General features: G+C 40.2%; 1 protein-coding gene across 2 annotated transcripts in view; it reads left to right on the plus strand.

Moving 5' to 3' along the window:
* The first annotated feature begins 7,284 nt into the window (after positions 1–7,284).
* Positions 7,285–19,653, plus strand: part of LOC104130965 (sodium channel protein type 5 subunit alpha) — a 174,217-nt gene continuing 161,848 nt past the window's right edge. For both annotated transcript variants that reach the window (XM_009644073.2, XM_035899648.1), the window contains exons 1-4: positions 7,285–7,551; positions 9,282–9,400; positions 14,794–14,883; positions 18,346–18,474. In XM_009644073.2, coding sequence (XP_009642368.1) covers positions 7,285–7,551; positions 9,282–9,400; positions 14,794–14,883; positions 18,346–18,474 — 605 coding nt within the window. The remainder of the gene's footprint in view (positions 7,552–9,281; positions 9,401–14,793; positions 14,884–18,345; positions 18,475–19,653) is intronic.

Consider the following 19,653-nt stretch of genomic DNA (forward strand, 5'->3'; position numbering starts at 1 on the left):
GTGGGGGAGTAGAGTGCTCCTGATACTGCAGGCTTGGCAGGACCTGCTGCCTCACCTCATACCTGCGGGATGAGGAAGGGGGACCTGCCACCTCCTACCGCTTAATTTTGCATGATTTGGGCCTGCCTCTCCCAGCCTTTCACATCCAGTATTTTCTTCACCCTTCACCTCAACATCCTCTTTTTTTTCTGTCACCTGAATGAAGTAAAGCCCATATTGCTCCATTCACTATTGAAAATGAAGTTCAGTTGTTATGTCATATTCGTCTCTTATTGCAGTGCTAAAGTTGTGAAAGGCCCTGGCTTTGCTTGTAGAGTTTCATCCATCTTTTTTAATGTAAACATGACAGTTCTGGTGATGGCTTTTATAAGTCTGTTGGTTTTCCCTGCTGATGAAATGTGTCTCCATAACTTGGGGGAGGGGGGGGATCAGTGATGCCCTACCTATAACTTTGTGGTAATACATCAGACAGCTTTCCAGCCGTGGCTCCCTCTCCTCTAGAAGCACGCAGCCAAGCTTTTGGTGGACAGCATAAAGCCTGCCTTCTTTCAGCAGCATAACTATCCTATAATGGCTTCAGAATATATTTTAATAGCTGTTTTACAACTTCCTATACCCATTAGAATGTCTTTACAAAACACTCTGAATAAAATGGACCAGATTTGATATATTTTATTCATGTGAGCATTCAAAGCACCTAATGGTGTAAGCCGTGTATATTATATTTGGCACAACATGGAGTTCTCCTGTAGACTTCTTATTTCTTGTTCAAAAGCTCAGCATCCTGAGCTGAAAACATTCTTCTTTCTTGGTAGCTCTTTGCAAGCTCTGCTGGTTCAGAGTCGCAAAGGAGAAATCTTTCCCTGGATCTGAAGGCTGAGTAGTTTACAGTAAAATAACTCTGAGACCAATCTCTAGTTAATTAAAATAGATGTGAAAACCTGTTGGGTGCAGAGAATTATAATTTTCAGCAAAATATAGAGATGCGCATTGATAACTATAGTGTGCTGCTTCCCTCTTGCTTATTTATGCCATTTGGTTGCAGCATAATTTGAAATAAAAACACCTGCAAAGAAAGCAGAATATTTTTAGCTCACTAAAAATATATATTTTATCATAAGAGAAGACTTAGTGCCAGTGTTTAATTCTTGGCATAACATTTGTCATCCCCCAAATACTGTTTCAATATTGGGATGAAACCTATTCATTTCCTTTTAGCACATGTTAGCTTTCAGAAGACTTTATCTTATCAATAAGTCATTGGTTATGTCAGAATGCCACAATTCTGATGAGCGAGATGCCAGCAAAACTCATTAAACTGGATTTAAAATAAGATACAGCGTAGGCAGAGCTGGTTGTGACGAAAGGCTCGTGGGTCGGTGACTCTGAGATTTTGGTTTGGACATTTTGTGTTGGTTTTTTTCCCCAATGATGTGAATGGAATGAGTTCTCATATTTATTTCTGCCCCTGGTCAGCACGCATGGTGAACAAACAGGGCTCGTTTTAGGAAACCGGTGTTACGCAACGTCATATCAACCTGCAGGGTTGCCTTGTGACACGGGCAGCAAGAGGAACTCTGTCTCTCAGCTCCTCCTGCGTCAGGCTGGGGATGATTTCAATGCTGTGCTTTTCCTAGGAGATCTCCTCTGAGAGCTAAACATTGCAGTTGTTTCCATCAGATTTTTGTAGAATACAAAACCTTTCCCCTGCAGGCCAGCCACGGGAGCCCACCGGTCCCCGACAAGCATCGGTGTCTCCAGCACCCCTTTTTGCACCTTTGACTCTGAGCTCACCCAGCAAGATGTCTCTGGATCAAAAAGCGTTTTCAGATTACTTTCACACATTGCAAAAACCCCCAGGGTTTTCCAGCTCCCTGCAAGCCTGGTTACCTTCTAGGCCATTACTTTAAAACCTCAGTTGCACACTCACTTGTGTTCATGCTCCGGTGTCAAGGTACTCTCTTTAAAGAAAGCATTTCTGTGCGAATATTCCCAGTCCTAATAGATCAGTCCCCCAGCTGCTGTGACTTCCCTGGGATGGGTAGAGCTGTGCTGATTTATGCCAGCTGAAGATGTGGCTGATTATATGCGTTAGGAACGTGTACTACAAAAAAATCATTGTTTATGGTCTTGACAAAATTATGCCTGTTGGAAAAAAGAAACAAACCAGATAGCAGTTTAAGCAGAAGTAATGAGTGTGCTGTGTAAAATTTCAAGGACTGTATTATTCAGTTCCCCCTTGTTTTGATGTGAGCATACAGACCCTCAGAGTGTGTGTTAACAGCAACCGAAATTTTTCAGTTAAAAGAGAATTTCCCATGACACCTCCTAGCAGTGGAATTGAAGTGCGGTATAAATATACGTGAATTAAGTCTCAAAAGGTTGCCTGTTGATTGTCAGTAAAATTCTGAAGAGTGTCTAAGTCACGCAGATTCCTTTAGCCTCTTGATCTTTATGTATCTTTATGTAGAAGGTCTTTATCTGATCTTAATTAAAAACAGGAGTTCTCCATGAAACCACGACTTCATGGTTGGAATAAAACTTCCATGTGGTCCCATATCACCTTGTAGTCTTTTTTAATATAATAAAATGTTTGTGTGTATGTGTAAATTTATGCACAAGAATTTGTGAATCTAGGCCAGTGACATGAAATTAGATGTGTCATTGTTCTGTTCTTTATTTCCCTAGCCTATTATTCGCATGTTTTGCAGTGCTCTGCAGGTCAAAGGAAAATGCCAAAGAGATTATATGGAAAGGAGGGGCAAAAAAAAAAGATGACTGTGCTCCATGTAGTTTCAAACATTTAAAAGAAACCCATCCTCATGACTGTTTTTGTTACCACAACAGTTAGGAATACAAAGTCTATATTTAGTCACAAACATTTCCTAAACAAACGGAGAATTTAAGACTCCTAATTGTTATTTTGTAAGAATTAGGTCTAGCAGAATCGCAGTGGAAACATACCTGCTGCCACAGGCTATCATCCATCTCCCCAGCCCATGGTCTTGAGTGGCATCACGGAAATCAGTAGGGATAAATGAATGCAATCTTACTTGAGATGAGCATGTCTGATGGTATCTAACCTTTAGCCTGTGAGCACCACTTTCACATTGTTGATCTTCAAGTTTGGATCTTTTATTATCATTGCCAGGTGTCTGAAATAAATGCAAGCGTGTCCTTGAAACCATGCCAGGCAAGCAATCCTGTGCTGTCATGCAAGCAGGAGAGGGAGGTGCAAGAAGCCATGACTTCCCTGAAGTCAGTGTCCAACCAGGTGTAGTGCACAGCAAGGACCTCAGCCTCTGCTTCCCCCTATTGCTTCTGGGGGATAGGACCTCCCAGCATTTTGGGCCATGGTAAGGGGCTGGTAGGTGCTGGGGTAGTGGTCTGAATCCACAAAGCCCCTGCAAGAGCAGGAGGACAGCTAGGTGGAGGTGAGGAGGACCCACTTTCCCTGTATTTACACCCCTCCTGGCAACCTATTTCCCAAAGTGGCCTTTTGGGTGATGGTCACCCATCCACTGGAGGCAGGGAAAGGCTTGTAGGGCATCCAGGTCATGTTCTGAGAACCTGAAAGCTCTTTTGAGCTGAACTGGCTGAAGACTATGAAAGTAAGGCTAAATCTGTAGTGGAAAATGGCATTTATCTTTCTGAATAAACACAGGCGCTAGCAACATCTTACTTGTTTGTACTGTTCTTGCTTCTTGCCATGCCATAACGGCAAGAAATATGCATCTTGGGGCTTTATTTTCATATGCACATTTTGTTTACATAACCAATGCATTTTTATCAGTAAAACCCGATGTTAACTAAATTTAACAAAGACAAAGCAAGAGGGAAATGTTCATTCCGTGCATGGTGATATCACAGAAACAATGTGTTTGAAGCCTTGTACTTCAAAAATATGCCTGAGAGGAATGGAAAAATCCAGGCTCGTATTGTAAAAACGTGAGTCACAACAGCTATTATCTCTTAAGAAATGGCATTCCAGCTCTTTGATTCAGTCATTGATGATTTCCCTTTTTAAGTTGTGCTTTCTTACCCTTTTAAGAAACATCTGGGCTAACCCTGGCTATTTGTAGAAATGTTTGCAATACATAGATTAAAAGAAATTAGACATAGAAAGGACCCATGAAATTATCTTGTCCATTTCCTGAAAGCATATGAAATTGAAAAAGAATTAGGCTAAATATATATATTAAAATTTGGAACTTTAACTTACATACAATATGAAGATGAAACATATCAAGATTTTTCAATTGTAAGGATGCTGGAAAAATGTAATTTTTTTTAAGGAAAAGTAAATAGTAGAGTAGCAAAAGCTCTAATGAAGTCTGTGTAGGCAGCTATCTCTCTGGAATTTGCAGATAAAGTTGAAAAGATCCAGTTTTGACCAGTTTGAAGTTGATTCAATTTTCTAATAAGAGAAATCTTTAAGCAAAAATAATTCCCTTTTAAAAAAAATGAATCACCTCATTTTTATTAGTTTTTTTCTGGCTGTTTTATCTCCCTCACCACCCCCTATTTTTTTTTTTTCTTTTTAAAAAAAATTCTTAGAAGGATGCTGAATATTCTAGTGCAGATTCATTTTTTGTGATCAAGCAACAGCCATGAAAACTGTGGCACTTAGTAGAGACATTCCACATGTTCTCTTATAATCTTGGTAAAATACTTGGTGTCCCTTATGCTATGTGGCCGTGCCTCCAGTTTGGCTTTATGGAGAAGGCGGTGCAGAGGTGGCTTCCACCAGTTTTCCAGCAAGGGAATATCTGCCTGGCATGGAAGCAGGCACCCAGCCTGTGCTCTGAAGTACTGGGAGCAGGTAGCTGGTGCGATGCGGATCTTGAGCACTCGCAGACAGGTTTCTCCAGACTTAGCCTAGGAAGAGGGTAAAAATAGGGCAAACATAAGTAGCCTTTCCTGCATGCACCCATGTTCCGCAGCTAAGGATGTTCTCAGTCAGAGAAAGCAACTTTGTCTTTAAAACCGTTATTGGATCTTTTACCCTTGGATTTGTCTTGCGGCTTTGTGAATCCTTGCCATTTGCAGCCAACAAGTTTCACAGGATAACTGTGCCATGTGGAAAGTGGCTCCAGTGGTTGCTTCAAACCTGCGATTTCATGTGAAATTTCCCCAGTCTTGTATTATAAGAAAGAGCGACCCATTCACCACCTTCACAGCTCTCATGATCATCTGGACCTCAACAGCTTGCAATGATCTCCTCTCCAGTTTAGAGACCTAGTCTGTGCCCTTCCAGAAGTACTGATCAGCTACTGATTTTTGTTGTCCCCTTCAGCACTGAGATAGATTTCACTGCAAGGAAACAAAAATGGAAATGACAAAAAAACCTCTGAGAATTCTCTGGCCACCTGAACTGATGTCATTTATAGAAAGTGAAATTCTATTTGCTTACACTCGTACTGAGTCACAAAGTGTTGAGCATAAGAAAACTCAATTTGTGAGAAAGCTTCTAATTTCCTGTTTTTCAGGAGGAAGGGGAAAAAAGAAATGGGGGGGGGGGGGGGGAGAGAGGGGAAAGGAATCAAGAAAATAAATCTCAGTAAAGAAGAATGTCAGAATACCCAAACTCCAGGAAGGCTAATTCATTTTAGCCCTGCTTGTTCAAACAATCAGTAATGCGGAGTATAATGTACAAGCTCCACTAAATCATTTCTGTATGATAGGCTGTGCTCAATGACAATTTAATGAATTCATTTTAAAACGAAGTCAGAATAGGAAAAAACAGTAGTTATTTGAAAGAGTACTTTACTCAAATAAATTGAGTCAATAAATATGCTATTTGTCATGCAGAGTCCAGTTAAAGTCTTGTTTGCTAACAAAACTGCTGTCATCACAGAGCCTAATAGAAGCAAACTATCTGGAACCATCCACTGTAAATAGACAAATACCATCTGAAAGCAGAAAACAACAATTGCAGCTGAACAAAGAACGGTATCCTGCACACATTGACAAATGCTATAGGGTAGCCCACCTCAAAACCTACTGTTTCGTTGGCCACTAGCTTATATTCTGATTTGGCATGAATGGTCTGGTGGTGGTAAAAAAAACCCAAGGGCTGTGTTTCTTCTGTGAAATGAGTTTTACTTGTTGCGTGGTAAGGGTTTCTCTTGCTGGAAAAACATGCCACTGAAGTCACTACTAAATTGTGCAATACGGCTTCAGTGAACTTGGGTTGGATTTGTGCAGGCTGCTAGAACAGGGATAAGCTTCATCCCTTTTCAAACAGTAGTTTTACATTATTTTCACAGCTATCCGTGTTGTTTAGTGCAGATACAAGACGGCTTTTTGTTCCGCTGTGTTTTTCACGCTTGGCTTGATCCATGTAAGTTGAAGAGATGTGGCAATTCTCACTCATTTTCATTCAGGTGGGGATTGGAAGTGTTAGGAGCGAAGCACCATCAACCCGAGATGGTCAAACCTCACAGGCTGGGTTTAGATGCTCAAACTAGTATTTGGATGGAAGGAGCCTGGTTTTCAGATGTGATGAACTGGCAGCAGTGGCTGTTCAGCACCTCAGAAGCTTGGAGTGCTCTCATGAAGGTCCCAGGGCTTTGCCAGGCACATTTGGGCTTCCAACATCCTTCAGATTGTAGGGGTATGGAGGCGAAGAAAATGCTCAAAAGTCTTGACAGATATCTTGAAAATGGTATTTGCTATCCCAAAGGAAAATAAAAATTACGTTGCAGAAACTTAAGACAGAGATTATGAAGAACTTCTATGTGATTTAAGAATCTGAACTTGACCCTTCACTCTTTAAATTTGGAATAGAACAGCTGGGGCATTTTTAGGGTTTGTATCATGTGGCCGGAGATTGGCTGATTTAAATCTGCCCTGCACTCGTCTTAGGCACATTGTTCATCCACTCCCAGAGCTGCAGTTTCAGAAATGAGTTAGGAATCCAAATACCTGAGGCTTTCAATGAAACTTAAGCTTGTATGAATCTAAGTTACTCCTTAGTTTGAATTTAGGATCCCAAATGAATGAAAAACTTAAGAATACTCCACGGTCTATCTACAGAGGCTTTTTACTTCTGATCACGAGTGAGTCCAAATTGAAATTACAGTTTCAGTCATTTCTGTTTTCCTTGATGTTCTTCTAACCACATAAAAATAGATACATAGCCTACAAGTTATTTGGGTTATTTTTTTCATTCTGATGGCTTTGGTCTTGCCTTGCTCCTGTCACTAACTTTTTGGTACTTTTTGTTTCAGCTGTTTCCACTACTAGGAGTAAAGACCAGTAAAGACAAAGCAGGATGAAAAGATGGCCGACTTCTTGTTACCACCGGGTACTAACAGCTTCCACCGGTTCACGCCTGAATCCTTGGCTGCTATTGAGAAAAGAATTGCAGAGAAGCTTGCAAGGAATGCAAAGCAGGAATACAGAGAGCAGCTGGGTGAAGAAGAGAAACCTCAGCCTCAGTTTGATTTGCAAGCTTGCAAGAAGCTGCCTGATATCTATGGGACTGTTTCTCCAGAGCTCATCGGGGAGCCCTTGGAGGACCTTGACCCTTTCTACAATGATCGTAAGGTGAGCACCAGCCAGCCATCCTGCTTCTTTGCTTTTGCTAAAGCATAAACACTCTCTCTGTTTTGAGGGCTCTGGTTTTTATCTTTCTACAGCCAGTAAAAAAAAATTTTTCCAGGTTAAGGATCAGAGTTGCAGCATGAACAGGGCTCCCAGAAAACATCTGAGCAGGAGAGCAAAGAGGGATAAAAAGCATAATTAAAACCTAGGTGTTTTCAGATAACTCTGGGTATGAATATAGAGTGTCTGAAAAGAGCAGAGCAGTAGCTGAGTTAGTTAAATTAAGCCAGAGGTTTTTATCTACCCTATCTTGCCCTCTTCACAGGTCTGTTTATCACTTAAGCCCCTTAATGTTAAGGGCTTCTGGGTGACTTGAGTCTTGTGCTAGCACTCTGCCTAAGAGCAGGAGGCACCTCCACAGCCATTCCTGGAGAGCAGCCGTTCTTTTCCTGCTGGGGGACAGTTCAACTCCATTAAAGATGGCCAAAATAGACCTGAAGGGAGATGTGAGTGGCGTGTGCAATGCTGGCACTTTGCAGAAGGGTAAGCTTCGTCCCAAAGAGAGCATCACCTGATGAGGAATCATGTGTAGGCTGGACCAAAGCCACAGCAGTGCAAACAGCTCCTGTCAAAAGGCTGTTGACAGCAGAGCTAGGCTGCTTGCTGACTACAGGTTGTTCCCCTTTCCAAACATTTCGCAACACAGGGGACAAAATAAGGCTTGGAAGCACAGTGTATTTTTAGGCAGCTTCCAGTTCTTTCAGGTACTGATGTTCCTGATTTTGGGCTATGCTATTTCCTGTAAACAGTGAATTAATATGACCACAATGGTACTTCTATTAAAACAGTGCAAGAACTATTCTATTAAAACAAGTGCAAGAGCTACAGAAAAAAAAAGTTAAATGGATAAAGACAAGTAGATTACTTACCTGGAAGGGCCAGAATTAATTTACCTTTTAATTTGCCTGCTGTCCCCAGGCACAAGCAACAGGATATAGATTTGCAATTTTAGTGTCATGAAGGCCTTGGACTCAAAGGTGGGTGAGTTGCTTAGAGTTTATCTGTTGGGTGTCCTGATCCTGTCTCTGAGTGAATATTGGTTCCTCTGCGCATGGTGAGGCATCTTTAGGGCTCTGTAAATTGGGCCAGCATCCAATTCACCTTTGCTTTGGATTTAAGATAACTCACAGCATTGGTTTCATCCTCCCATGTTAACCTGAGTACAAAGACAGTGCCTCAGTGCCAGGGTGAGATCCTGTTCTGGAGCTGTGCCTCATGCAGCTTTGTACTTAGTGGGACAAAAAACATTGACTGAGAGCAAAAAAGTGCTCAGGGTAGAGAAGATAGAGTCACGACATAGTGAGGTTCCTGGCACCTGGGGAGAAGAGCATCATAAAAGTCCCTCCACCACATTTTAGCCTCCAGGTCATTTTTTATTTTTAACAGTGATTCCGCTCTCTTCCCAGCCCCGTGACCGGAGGCAATGGCACAGCAGCCTGTAAGAAGGGAAGGAAGAAAAAGTAGTTGGGATATTGCAATAGGACAGGCAACAGCTCTGCTGGGAGAGTCTTGAACAAAACTTTTCACTAAATGAAAAGGAAATTGAGGGTCTTGGAAGTGAGTGGGGAAGAAGTATGAGATACTGGCAGGAATTTCCCAATGGGACGTGGGCTGGGAAAAGCTGAGCATAAATGCAAATACTGAATGTTCTCATTTTCTATTTTGTTTTCCAGACATTTATAGTACTGAACAAAGGGAAGACAATCTTTCGATTTAGTGCCACTCCTGCCTTGTATATACTTAGTCCGTTCCATCCAATCAGAAGAGCAGCAATTAAAATTTTGGTACATTCATATCCTTTCTGTTGATTTCCCTTCTTGTGTATTTTATATGGTTTTTAAACACAGATGGATGGAAGTCAGAAACCATTTTATTTCATTAAGCTGTTTTAAATCGTTTGGCTGAATTTGCTTGCACAAGCAGAAATGCACTTGGATTTTTGGTTTGTTTCCTTCGATATTGTTATGTGAGCTATGGAAATGACTGTGGTATACCTCTGGCATCAGGTGATGTGAACTGCACTGGAGAGTCTGGTGGGTTCACTCACGTTTAAAGGGCCTGACCATGTTTAATAAAGAGTCAGTGGAAGAAATTGGGTGTAGTATCTTAGAAAGGAAGGGAACCAGGAGGCTGGAGCACACCTGGGGAAATCTGCACTGGTGGAGAGCTTTGCCACTGAGCTCTTAAGCAACCTCTCCCATGAGACTCTGTGACACCGTATGCAGATGCAATTTAATTTTGAACCGCCTCAGAACTTAATTTTTTTCCTCTTCTGAAACAGAACATTTAAAAAATTTTGTTCTTTTTTCAGTTTGTTTATTGCAATGTGTTACCCATCTAGGAATAAAAGCACAGGCTGACCTGCCAGACCTTTCAATGGAAGAGATGCCTGATTTCCCCTAGCTCTAGTACTGAAGTTATGCAAAATATATAGATAGATATAGATATAGATTAGATATAGGTATGCAGTGGTTGGTTTGGGCTTGCTTTTTTAACGTGGCCACAGAAACATTATATTCTGACATAGTCATATCTCTCTGGAAGACCAAACTGACCCAAATGTTCAGCTTTGTGTGAGCATTACTAAAAACACACCCTTTTTCATGAGTTGCCTGCTTTCTCTATGGTGTGCATAGGAAACCTAGCAGTGATAATGCAAAGACTCCACATGCTGCTGTGCTAATCATGTGATGTTTTAGTGATGGAAATCCCTCATCTGCAATGCCCATGTCCACCAGAGAGAACTAATAAATACTAAGCAGGTAGCATCTTAGAATAATGGGGTTATTATCAAATTTCAGGGAAAAAAATAGGGAAAGGAACCTGATTCACAATAGTTCTCCATGTGGGGGGTGGGTTATGGATCAGGTTATACGTGCAAGCAGTAGAGCACGTGCTGATGCATACCCACAGCCAAACAGTGTTTATTAGGTACAGTTTGATATCAGCCAAGACGTTAGTATGGTTACTAAGAATACACCATAGAATTTTGCAGAGAGATTTGCTTATGGATCAGGTTATACGTGCAAGCAGTAGAGCACGTGCTGATGCATACCCACAGCCAAACAGTGTTTATTAGGTACAGTTGCATCAGTACAGCCTTGCTGAAGTTAATTGAGGTCAATGAAGGCTAAGAGAAGAATTTGAAAATTGAGCTTCTTAGAGAAAAGCATGTATGTGTGAATATTGGCTCCAGCTTTGCAGGCCTGTTCTGTCTTCTGCTCACTTTCTCCTAAACTGGCTGGCGAAGGCAAGAGGTCACAGGTATGCATAATACAGAGGAACTACATGCCCTTGGTAGCAGTCAACCAAAATATAAGTATGCAAGAAATCCTTATCACATTACTTCGAAGGGTAAAGACCACAGAAGAGTGAATTTGAAAGATATGTCAGGAAAAGAAATATGGTCAGATAAGAAGTGTAAGTTTTGGGACAGAAGGTCATGATGCAAATAGCATTTTAGTTCCAGAAAGACCCAGGTTATCACCTTGTGTTGATAATGTCAGGAAATCCAACAGCTCAATCTTTGGCAACAGCTCCAGTCCCAGTAAAACAGCAGTGAAGTTCCTGCATCAGGCACTGATTTGCTTTCTGTCGATAAAGACCTTTCACATCAACCTGAAACACAAAGGCCAATTGGCTGAGCAGGCAGTCAATATCCCAGGCAGAAAGGAGCCTGAATCGGCAAGTGCTCAGGCAGATAATATCACAGACACGAATCTGGGAACCAGATCTATTTTCTTGCGTGAGTGTAATCAAGCAATCTTTATTTTCCCCAGGGCAAAAGCCAAAAAAGAGCATTAACAAATGGTGCCCTGTCAAGTAAGTGTCTGAAACAACTTCTTTAGTAGATGCTGTATTTCCATTTCCAGTCATTGACTGTACCTTGAAGGCCAACAGCAGAACAGAATAGAGAGGTCAGAGTAAAATCGTCCTATATAGAAGCTGGGGGGGTCACATTTCTTGGTTAAGTAGCTATATGTGGAGTTTTTCCTCTGAGACTTCAGGCAGGATAGATCCTGTATGTTCACTGCTCATCCAGCCAAGCCTGATTAGTCTAGTCATTCAAAAATATGTCCTTCCAAGGGAAAAAAAAAACATCCACAGCCTCCTAATAATGTGAATTAGTTCAATTAACATACCCCTAAACGTCTTCTAAGTATTTCTCCTCTTCTTCAGTGTCTAGGAGGCCTCATGAAAGGACCATGGCCCAGACAGCTGCCCAGAACATAGCCCTGGTTCATTTCTGTCACAGGGTCATGGGTAGTGTAGGTCTACATCCCATCTACATCAAATGCAAAACAGAAGTATTGGATGAACCCTTTTGACTTCTGCATCATTATTAGCTATTATTAACAACTTTATTTACTATCTCCACCTATTAATAAGAGTAAACCACTGCTAACATTTGATTGATGCCTTATGCTTAAAAGGCTCCTCTTAGTTCTTCTTGCCTGCAAGCCAAGGACCGTTCTGTGGTGTCCTTAGCTTCTCCAAGCACTTTGCTGTCCTGTATGAAATCCATAGCAATTGCTATTCCTAGTTTTTCTAGGTATTATAGACAGTTGCTCTCAGCTTGCCACTGATCCAGAATGGGGTTTTGGCCAAAATTACCTTCCTTGATGTTAGAATTATGTGTTTTGTCCCATTTAAAAACAAACAAAAAATCTTCTTAAAGAATTTCCAATCCTTGTTCATATTTTCTGCTTGCAACTTTTCTCCCATCTGATTTTACACACTTTCCTCCGTAAAGGAAAATGAGACCTTGTGAAGCACCAATTATATGTACTATTGATTGGGACTAACCTTTGCTTGCACGTATTATATGTAATTTGGCAATGATCACTTAAAGAGCCTCTAGTATTCAGTCTGCTAATTAACAATTATCCATCATAATGAAGTCTAGAATAGAAGTATACCATGTTTGACTCAATATCTTTGTGCTAGAAGATAAAATTTATAACTTTCACAATCAGTTTGCTCAAAGCTTATTCTATAACTTCAAATTGGAAATAATAGATTTAATTTATTGCAGAATGGATCCTGATGAGTAGCTAAGTATATTTGGTTTGTGGTCCATAACAGAGTCCAACCCATATTTCTGGATGTGTTAGCCATGTCAGCTCATGGATCAGGAGGCTTTCAAAAATTTGAATTAATAGCAATTCTAAGATAGGTAACAGACAATTGTGCTAATATATATTATCTCCGTTTTATCTCCTTTTCTTTCTTCTTTCTGAGTAGATCATCACTGACTTTTTTGAATGACAACAATCGCATTACATTTCAGGAAGGAATGCTAATTTTAATTCTGTAGGGATTTCTGTTTTCTCTTTCTTTTAACACAGATCTCTGACTTTGGTGCATAACCAGCTCTAATGATTCTTTCTTCTATGTTCTTTGTAACTTTCAGCTTGGCATTAAAACTCAGTTTGAATTCATAGTGTATTTGATGTCCCCAAACCATCCCCTTACATTTTCAACCCGTGTTCTCTGTTATATTCTCTTTGGTGTTTCAGTAAGAAGGTGATGACACCAGCCTATAGTGAGCCTCTGGGAAAGCTGTTAGATTCAGCTTATACCACAAGGCAACAGGGATGTATGAATCAGACCAGTGATCCTAAAATGGGTTGTTATAGAGAAACATCCTTGCTCGGAATTCAGTTGGAGGATAGTATTTGTTTGGCCCGAAGACACCACTCTCTTTTACAATTGTTGTTTTCATAGCATTTCACTGTATTTGAAAAATTAATCTAGCATTTTCTAGGCTAGCTGCAGTTGACAACCTAATTGTGTTAACCATATGGACACAACTTTTAGAAACGTATCTCAGGCTGACTTGAGAAAATGCAACTGGATATCAGATACCTTCCCAGTTCTTCAGTGGGAGGTGTTGGTCCCAGAAGTGGAAAATGTTTGTGAGATGAGCAGTCCCTTTGAGTTTAATTACTGCTTTCTGCAGTGGCACTGGGGAATACTCAGTTTGGTTACTACCAATTTAACCTTGTAGTTGCTTAGGTGGCCCATTGGAAAATGGTCCGGTCTGTATTCAGCAGAGATTTTGGCTCTGTGAAAGGACAATTTTCTTGCAAACATTTCAGGGCATGCCTTTGAAATTATATTCTTTGATTGCTATTCTTAAACAAAAAAAAATACCACCAGTGGGATCAGTAAAGGTGTGAAACAAAAACAATCTTTTTTTTTTCATAAAAGGCAAAAGAAATATTTACATTTGGTTGCTACTGTTCTTCCTTGAGAAGGGTCCCAACCCATTGACTGAGTTGTAGGCTGTTTTCCTTTACCTTATCTTCTCTCCACTTGAAATCATTAGTTAAACTTTCTCCAGGAGCACGGGAACTATTATTTATGCAGGATAATCCTGTCACATTTTGTAATTTTTTTACAGAAAGTGGCATGTGCTTTTAGGAGAGCAGTTCAGTGAACAATGTTTTCAGTCTCAGGAATTCGATTTAGGGTGCTCCTTTTCATATTTATGGCCTGAGCTTAGCAGCTAAGTGCATGGACTATACACTTGGGAGGTTCATTTTAGCCTCCAATTAGGGAAACTGGTGCCTCAGCTGAGGCAGTCAGCTCTGCAGACCAAGACCATGTATTTGCCAACCAGGTTTGCAGACCAAGCCTTAAAATTAGTGCTCTGAAACTCATATTAGCTTTTGGTGAAACTTTATACTGAAAGCGAGACCTCAAGCCCATTAGAGAGATTAGAAAGACGAGATTTATAACTTGCCTTACTGCCTGAGAAATGTTTCAGGATGCAAAATAAAATAGGAATTTGCAGACGCAGGTTTTTCTGTAGATACTTAAATGAGACTAATCCCTCTTTTCATACAAAGCTGTTCACCTATGCATACTGTCATCTGACCAATACAGCTGTACATTTGGGGTATTGTATTTTCAGAAGACTGCAGAGTCAGTACCTTTGTTTGGTGTATAAAGTATGTGTAAAAGATGTAGGCAAAGAAAAAGAAAAGCAGGGAAGATGCCTTCATTTTTTTTCAATCTTTATATAATTATTTGTTTCTTTATGTACTTGCAAACAAATGTCTATAGTGATTTTTAAGCATCTTGTGAATGATGAGTGAGCTGTCACATCTTGTGCGAAATGACAAAAAATTTAGGGAGTCTTTTGACATGTGTGTTGTTTTCCTTAATTTGCATCTTTACATTGTTCAGTATGTTTATTATGTGCACTATTTTAACTAATTGTGTGTTCATGGCACAATCAGAGACTCCGTCATGGAATAAATATGTTGAGTAAGTATCCTTGCTATTCTACTGCTGCCCTGTCCTTCTCTCGTCCTTCCTCTTCCATTTGTTATGTTGTTCTTTCATCTTGTTTGCTGTTGTCTAATATCTTTCCAGTAATACTGACCATAGTATCTGTCCTGACAAAATATTTTGCCAGGCGTTTGTTGCCTGTGAAAACTCCCTTAGTAAGTCAACTAACAATTTTTAGTCTTCCAAGCTCATACTTATTACATAATGCACCTGCTATGCTACCTCTGAATGAGATCGCTTATGGGGAGAACTCCATTTGAAACTGCTCAGCCTTCCACAGTTCCCATGCAAGAGATTCAATGGTTGGACACATTAGAATAGGCTGATGGAGTTTAATTTGGATTTTCAGAAAAAAAAAAATCCTGGACATGTTTATTTCTGTCCTTAAACTGAAACTTATTGGAAGCAAAAGTTTCTTTTGGACTGAAAGCATCATGAGAAGTCTTCCCCTGTACTTGTTGGTAGGCATACTTTATGAGCAAGCATAAAATTGTCTGGGAACATTTTTATGAGGATTCCTGTCTTTTTAGCTTGTCAAACCTTCAGGAAAGCTAGAACAGATATGACTTGAAGTTTTGCTTGTTTGTTTGTTTGTTTTAAAAAAATTAAAAGAGACTGATGGGCTTCAGAAAGCCCATTTCATTTCTTTAAGTCTCTTTAAAATTTTCCTGTTAGACACAGATACCAGATGCACAAGCTAATCAACCTACAGTGCATTAAACAATTATTTTGGCTCATTGACCCAATCAGAACACACTTTTTATTTTTGACTGACATATGATAAACACAGCCATCTGCTGCTCCGTAGTCTGGTGTTTGGTCTGCTCAGGGCTGTAAGGAAAGACAGTAAAATGCCCTTATTTTAGGTTTCATAAAATCACGCAGGGCACATCTTCTAGGCCATAAATTACTAATTATAGATAGCACTGAACCAAATATTTCATCCGATCACAATAACATCCTAATCCCAGGATGTTTCATGTATTTCTGTATAGTGTACTACCCTCACCTATGTCTGTGACTTTCCTTTTTCCCTGATGTTGTCCTTTTCGTATTGAAAACTGTCACACTGTACCATAGCCACGATGTATCCAGCTGAAACACGGACATCTCATCCATGTGAGTCAAAATTTGCTCAGTGGGTTTACAGCTGGGAATTTGAATATTCTGGAGGAAAATATGAAAGGGCTTGTCATGTCTTCTGTAGGCAGGAAAATGTGGATGATGTTATCCATGCATCAAGCAGGGCATGCAAGAAACATAGAGCAGAAATGCAAACGGACCCATGCAGCATGGAGTAAATCCTTTCCCTTCCATGTTTCCTCTTCTCCTGCGTCCCCTCATACCTCTCAGCTTTTCCTCCTCAAATGCATAGGATGAAATCAAAGGCAAGTATTTTTGAGGAGCAAAATAACCTGATGAACTTTAATTCAAATTGATTAATATTGGATTTGGAAAAGATACATTTAATCCATTTTGTTCTGCTGTTTCAGAGACTCACAGGGGGTACAAGAGTAACCTTGTGCAAATATTTGTCCTAGGTGTTCCTTTAAAACATTTCACTTACCATTTTGAAAAAAAGAAATCAATTCAACTTACCCCCACTAAATTTTTTTTAAAAATCCTGACTTCTGTCGTTAAGGAAGCTGTTCAGTTGCTGGAGGACTTTGCCTGATCCATTTGGAATTAGATGATGATTATACAATCAATTAAACCATCTGACATGCTGAATAAATACAAGTGCTTTATCATTTTAATGAGCTTATGTACCGTTAAGTATTTTTTTTTAGTTCTTTGCATGCGTTTTCTGCATGTATTACTGAGTACACATGCTTAAAGAGACTGTCATGTGGATGACCTATATTTGAAATACCAGAGCAAAACTGAATAGGAGCCATGAAAAGTCAGATACAAGATAATGCTTAGACGTATGGTCAAAGAGGAGATTTGAGAAATAATTTGCACCCACTGTTGGACAGAAACAGTCCTGCTAATCTCCCTTTTAAGATGAAGCACGGTGAGCTTTTGTAACCTGTGTAACTAGCGCTATTGCGAGACGTGATGACAGGAGGGTGTGAGATTTGCCACTACCTGTGTGTGCGCGCCCAGTTGCAGATCAGCAGAATACAGCCAAGAGAAAATGTTTCCCTTTTATGCATAATGAAGTTCTTCCTTATATTACCACCTTTTATTGCTTACATCTTTTTTTTTTTTTTTACCAAAACAGGAATTCCAACTGCTAGAATTTTTTGTGTGTGATGACACCATTATAGCTACTGATGTTTAGGGACTAAACAGAAAACTCAAGCTAGTGTTTCTAATGGAAGCTCCTAACATCATGACTTTTGTGTTTTATGGGATTTTAGGTGTTTGTTTGGGGTTTTTTAATAGGCTTTGGTATCATCTGCATCTTCATTTGGAGAAAAGGGGTAGGGAATGCCAGTGGTGGATACTAAACTTTTTTTTTTTTTTTTTTTTTTAAGATATGGCTTAGAATACCTAGTCCCATTAGGCCAGATGTCTCAGGTAGAAACCTTAAAAAAGAGGTGTTATATGCCCTGAAGTATGTCTCTGATGGTAGGTAGAGCTCTGGGTGAATACAGATCTGAATGTTATAAGTCAGACTACATTTCTGTCCTCCACAGAGAATTTGCTAAATTTTATTACAAGCATCATCTTTATTACAAAAGGTAAGATGTATGTTCTGTCCAAGCTCATCACAGTCAAGAGGCTGTTGGTAATAAAGAACTTATTTTACTAAGGGAAAAAACCACCCTCGTGTCTCTTTTACTGTCAAGCAGGTCAAAATTACTACATACAGTATTCGGGTGGGAGTTGTTTTCCTCTTCTTGAGCGAGGGCATTCTGTTGTTTAATTCTGAGGGCTGGTGTGATTTACCATGGGTAGTGAAGCACAAGGGAGGTTGCAGGAAAAACACCCTTTTTTGCTAATAAAACCTAGCGGTGACCTTTTTTATCCTGCTGTCCTTCAAAATGGCCTGGGCAGGAAGAGATGAGAGGTATGAATGGAATGACCACCCTCCTTCAAATAAGAGAAACAACAAGGAATGTGGCAAGATCCATTCCTCTTTCACTGGCGATGGCAGGCAGAGCTTCAGAAGTCCCGTAGCATAGCTTAGTAGCATAACATTCATACTTGACTTAATGAGTGAGGATTCATCAAGGTACACCCTGTGGTGAAAACGATCTTCATCCTGTGGCTGTCATGAGCGCTTTCCCATTTCTTACATGCTCCTTGGTCCACACATGAAGCTGCTCATACACAGCCCAGTGCTGCACCCATGACTCACATGAGCAACCCCAACGAGATGGGCCGGAGTGTCTCATGTGAGTAGGGTTGGGTTGAGTGTGCCTCTGCCATTTCTGCCATCTACTGCTTGCTAATGCTCTTGCTTATCTTGGCCACTTTATTCCCCAGGTACACTTTCACTGGCATTTACACTTTTGAGTCATTGATAAAAATATTGGCGAGAGGATTTTGCATGACAGAATTCACTTTCCTTCGGGATCCCTGGAACTGGCTGGATTTCAGTGTTATTGTTATGGCGTAAGTAGCACTCCTTTATATATTTCAAGGCAGAAATATGCAGTAGAAGTTTTTTAAAAATTGTCTGGTTGTTCTCTTTTTTTCATTCAAATTGTACTGAAAATGAGAAAATGCTGAAGTATATCAGGATGGAGTTTGTTTTCCTGAGTAGTTTCAGAGGAAGAAGTTGGAGGTTTTCTCAATTCTGTTGTCTCAGTTCAGTAGACTATTTTGGAGAAATTATTTACTCTCTCTGTGCTCCGCCGGGAGAGCTGTTTGTAAAATATCTGTAATAATACTTGCCTATCTAACGTAGTTTTGGGAAGCTTCAGTCCCCTGAATAGAAAGTCTTATGAATGTGACTGAATACCCATGTATTTAAATCCCTATTTATAATCTACCCATCCATAACACCGCCAAAGCTGTTTTCAAGTTCTTCACTTCACAAACCCTCTTCATCCTGAAAGTAATTACTGTTTTTCTACTGTAGGGAATCCCTTTAAAAGCCTCTGAAACTTGTCATATATCTTGGGAATAAAAATTTGGCCCCCAATGTGATATTCCCTTTCAGCCGTATTACCTAGATTTTTAGAGTTCACTCAGGACATGAGGGGTTCTGGTGCTTTGAAGGAGCTGATGGATTTATGGCATCCAGACAGCTAAAAATACACAGGGGTAAGGGAGCAGTCAGCCAACGCTCACAGTGGACACGGTGTCAGCCCAAGCTCCGGTCAAAGGCAGATGTCTGACACCGTCGATAACTCCAGCTGAGCTAGAAATCCAGATTTTCTTCGTAGTCAAAGAAGAAAAAAAAGCATTTGAAGAGAGCATGTCATCTTGAAGTGGAAGCTAGTAGAGATGTCCTGAAAGGCCCCATTTCCTAATCGTAGAAGGATTTCATCCCTGTGTTTTCTGCTTAATGATATCTATATTATGTTCTGGTTTTAGTTTAGTTCTCGCTGACTTCTTTAAACCTCATAAATCATAGCCTTAGGTGAGATGCAAGCCTGCTAGCACTGACATTTGAGCAGGGCCCATTATGTTGGAATGGAACCAAAATTGGTAAAAAATGTTCAACGAAACTTAGTTCAAACACCAGTGGGGGGTGGTAGCAAAACTCTGGTAGGCTGCAGGCATCAGGACCAATATTCTCAGCATTTAGCAGAGGAACAGCATGAAAATGTGTAAAGTTAAGTGGAC

The sequence above is a fragment of the Egretta garzetta genome, unplaced genomic scaffold (assembly GCF_000687185.1).
Source record: "Egretta garzetta isolate BGI_Z169 unplaced genomic scaffold, ASM68718v1 scaffold117, whole genome shotgun sequence".
Taxonomy (NCBI): Eukaryota; Metazoa; Chordata; class Aves; order Pelecaniformes; family Ardeidae; genus Egretta; species Egretta garzetta.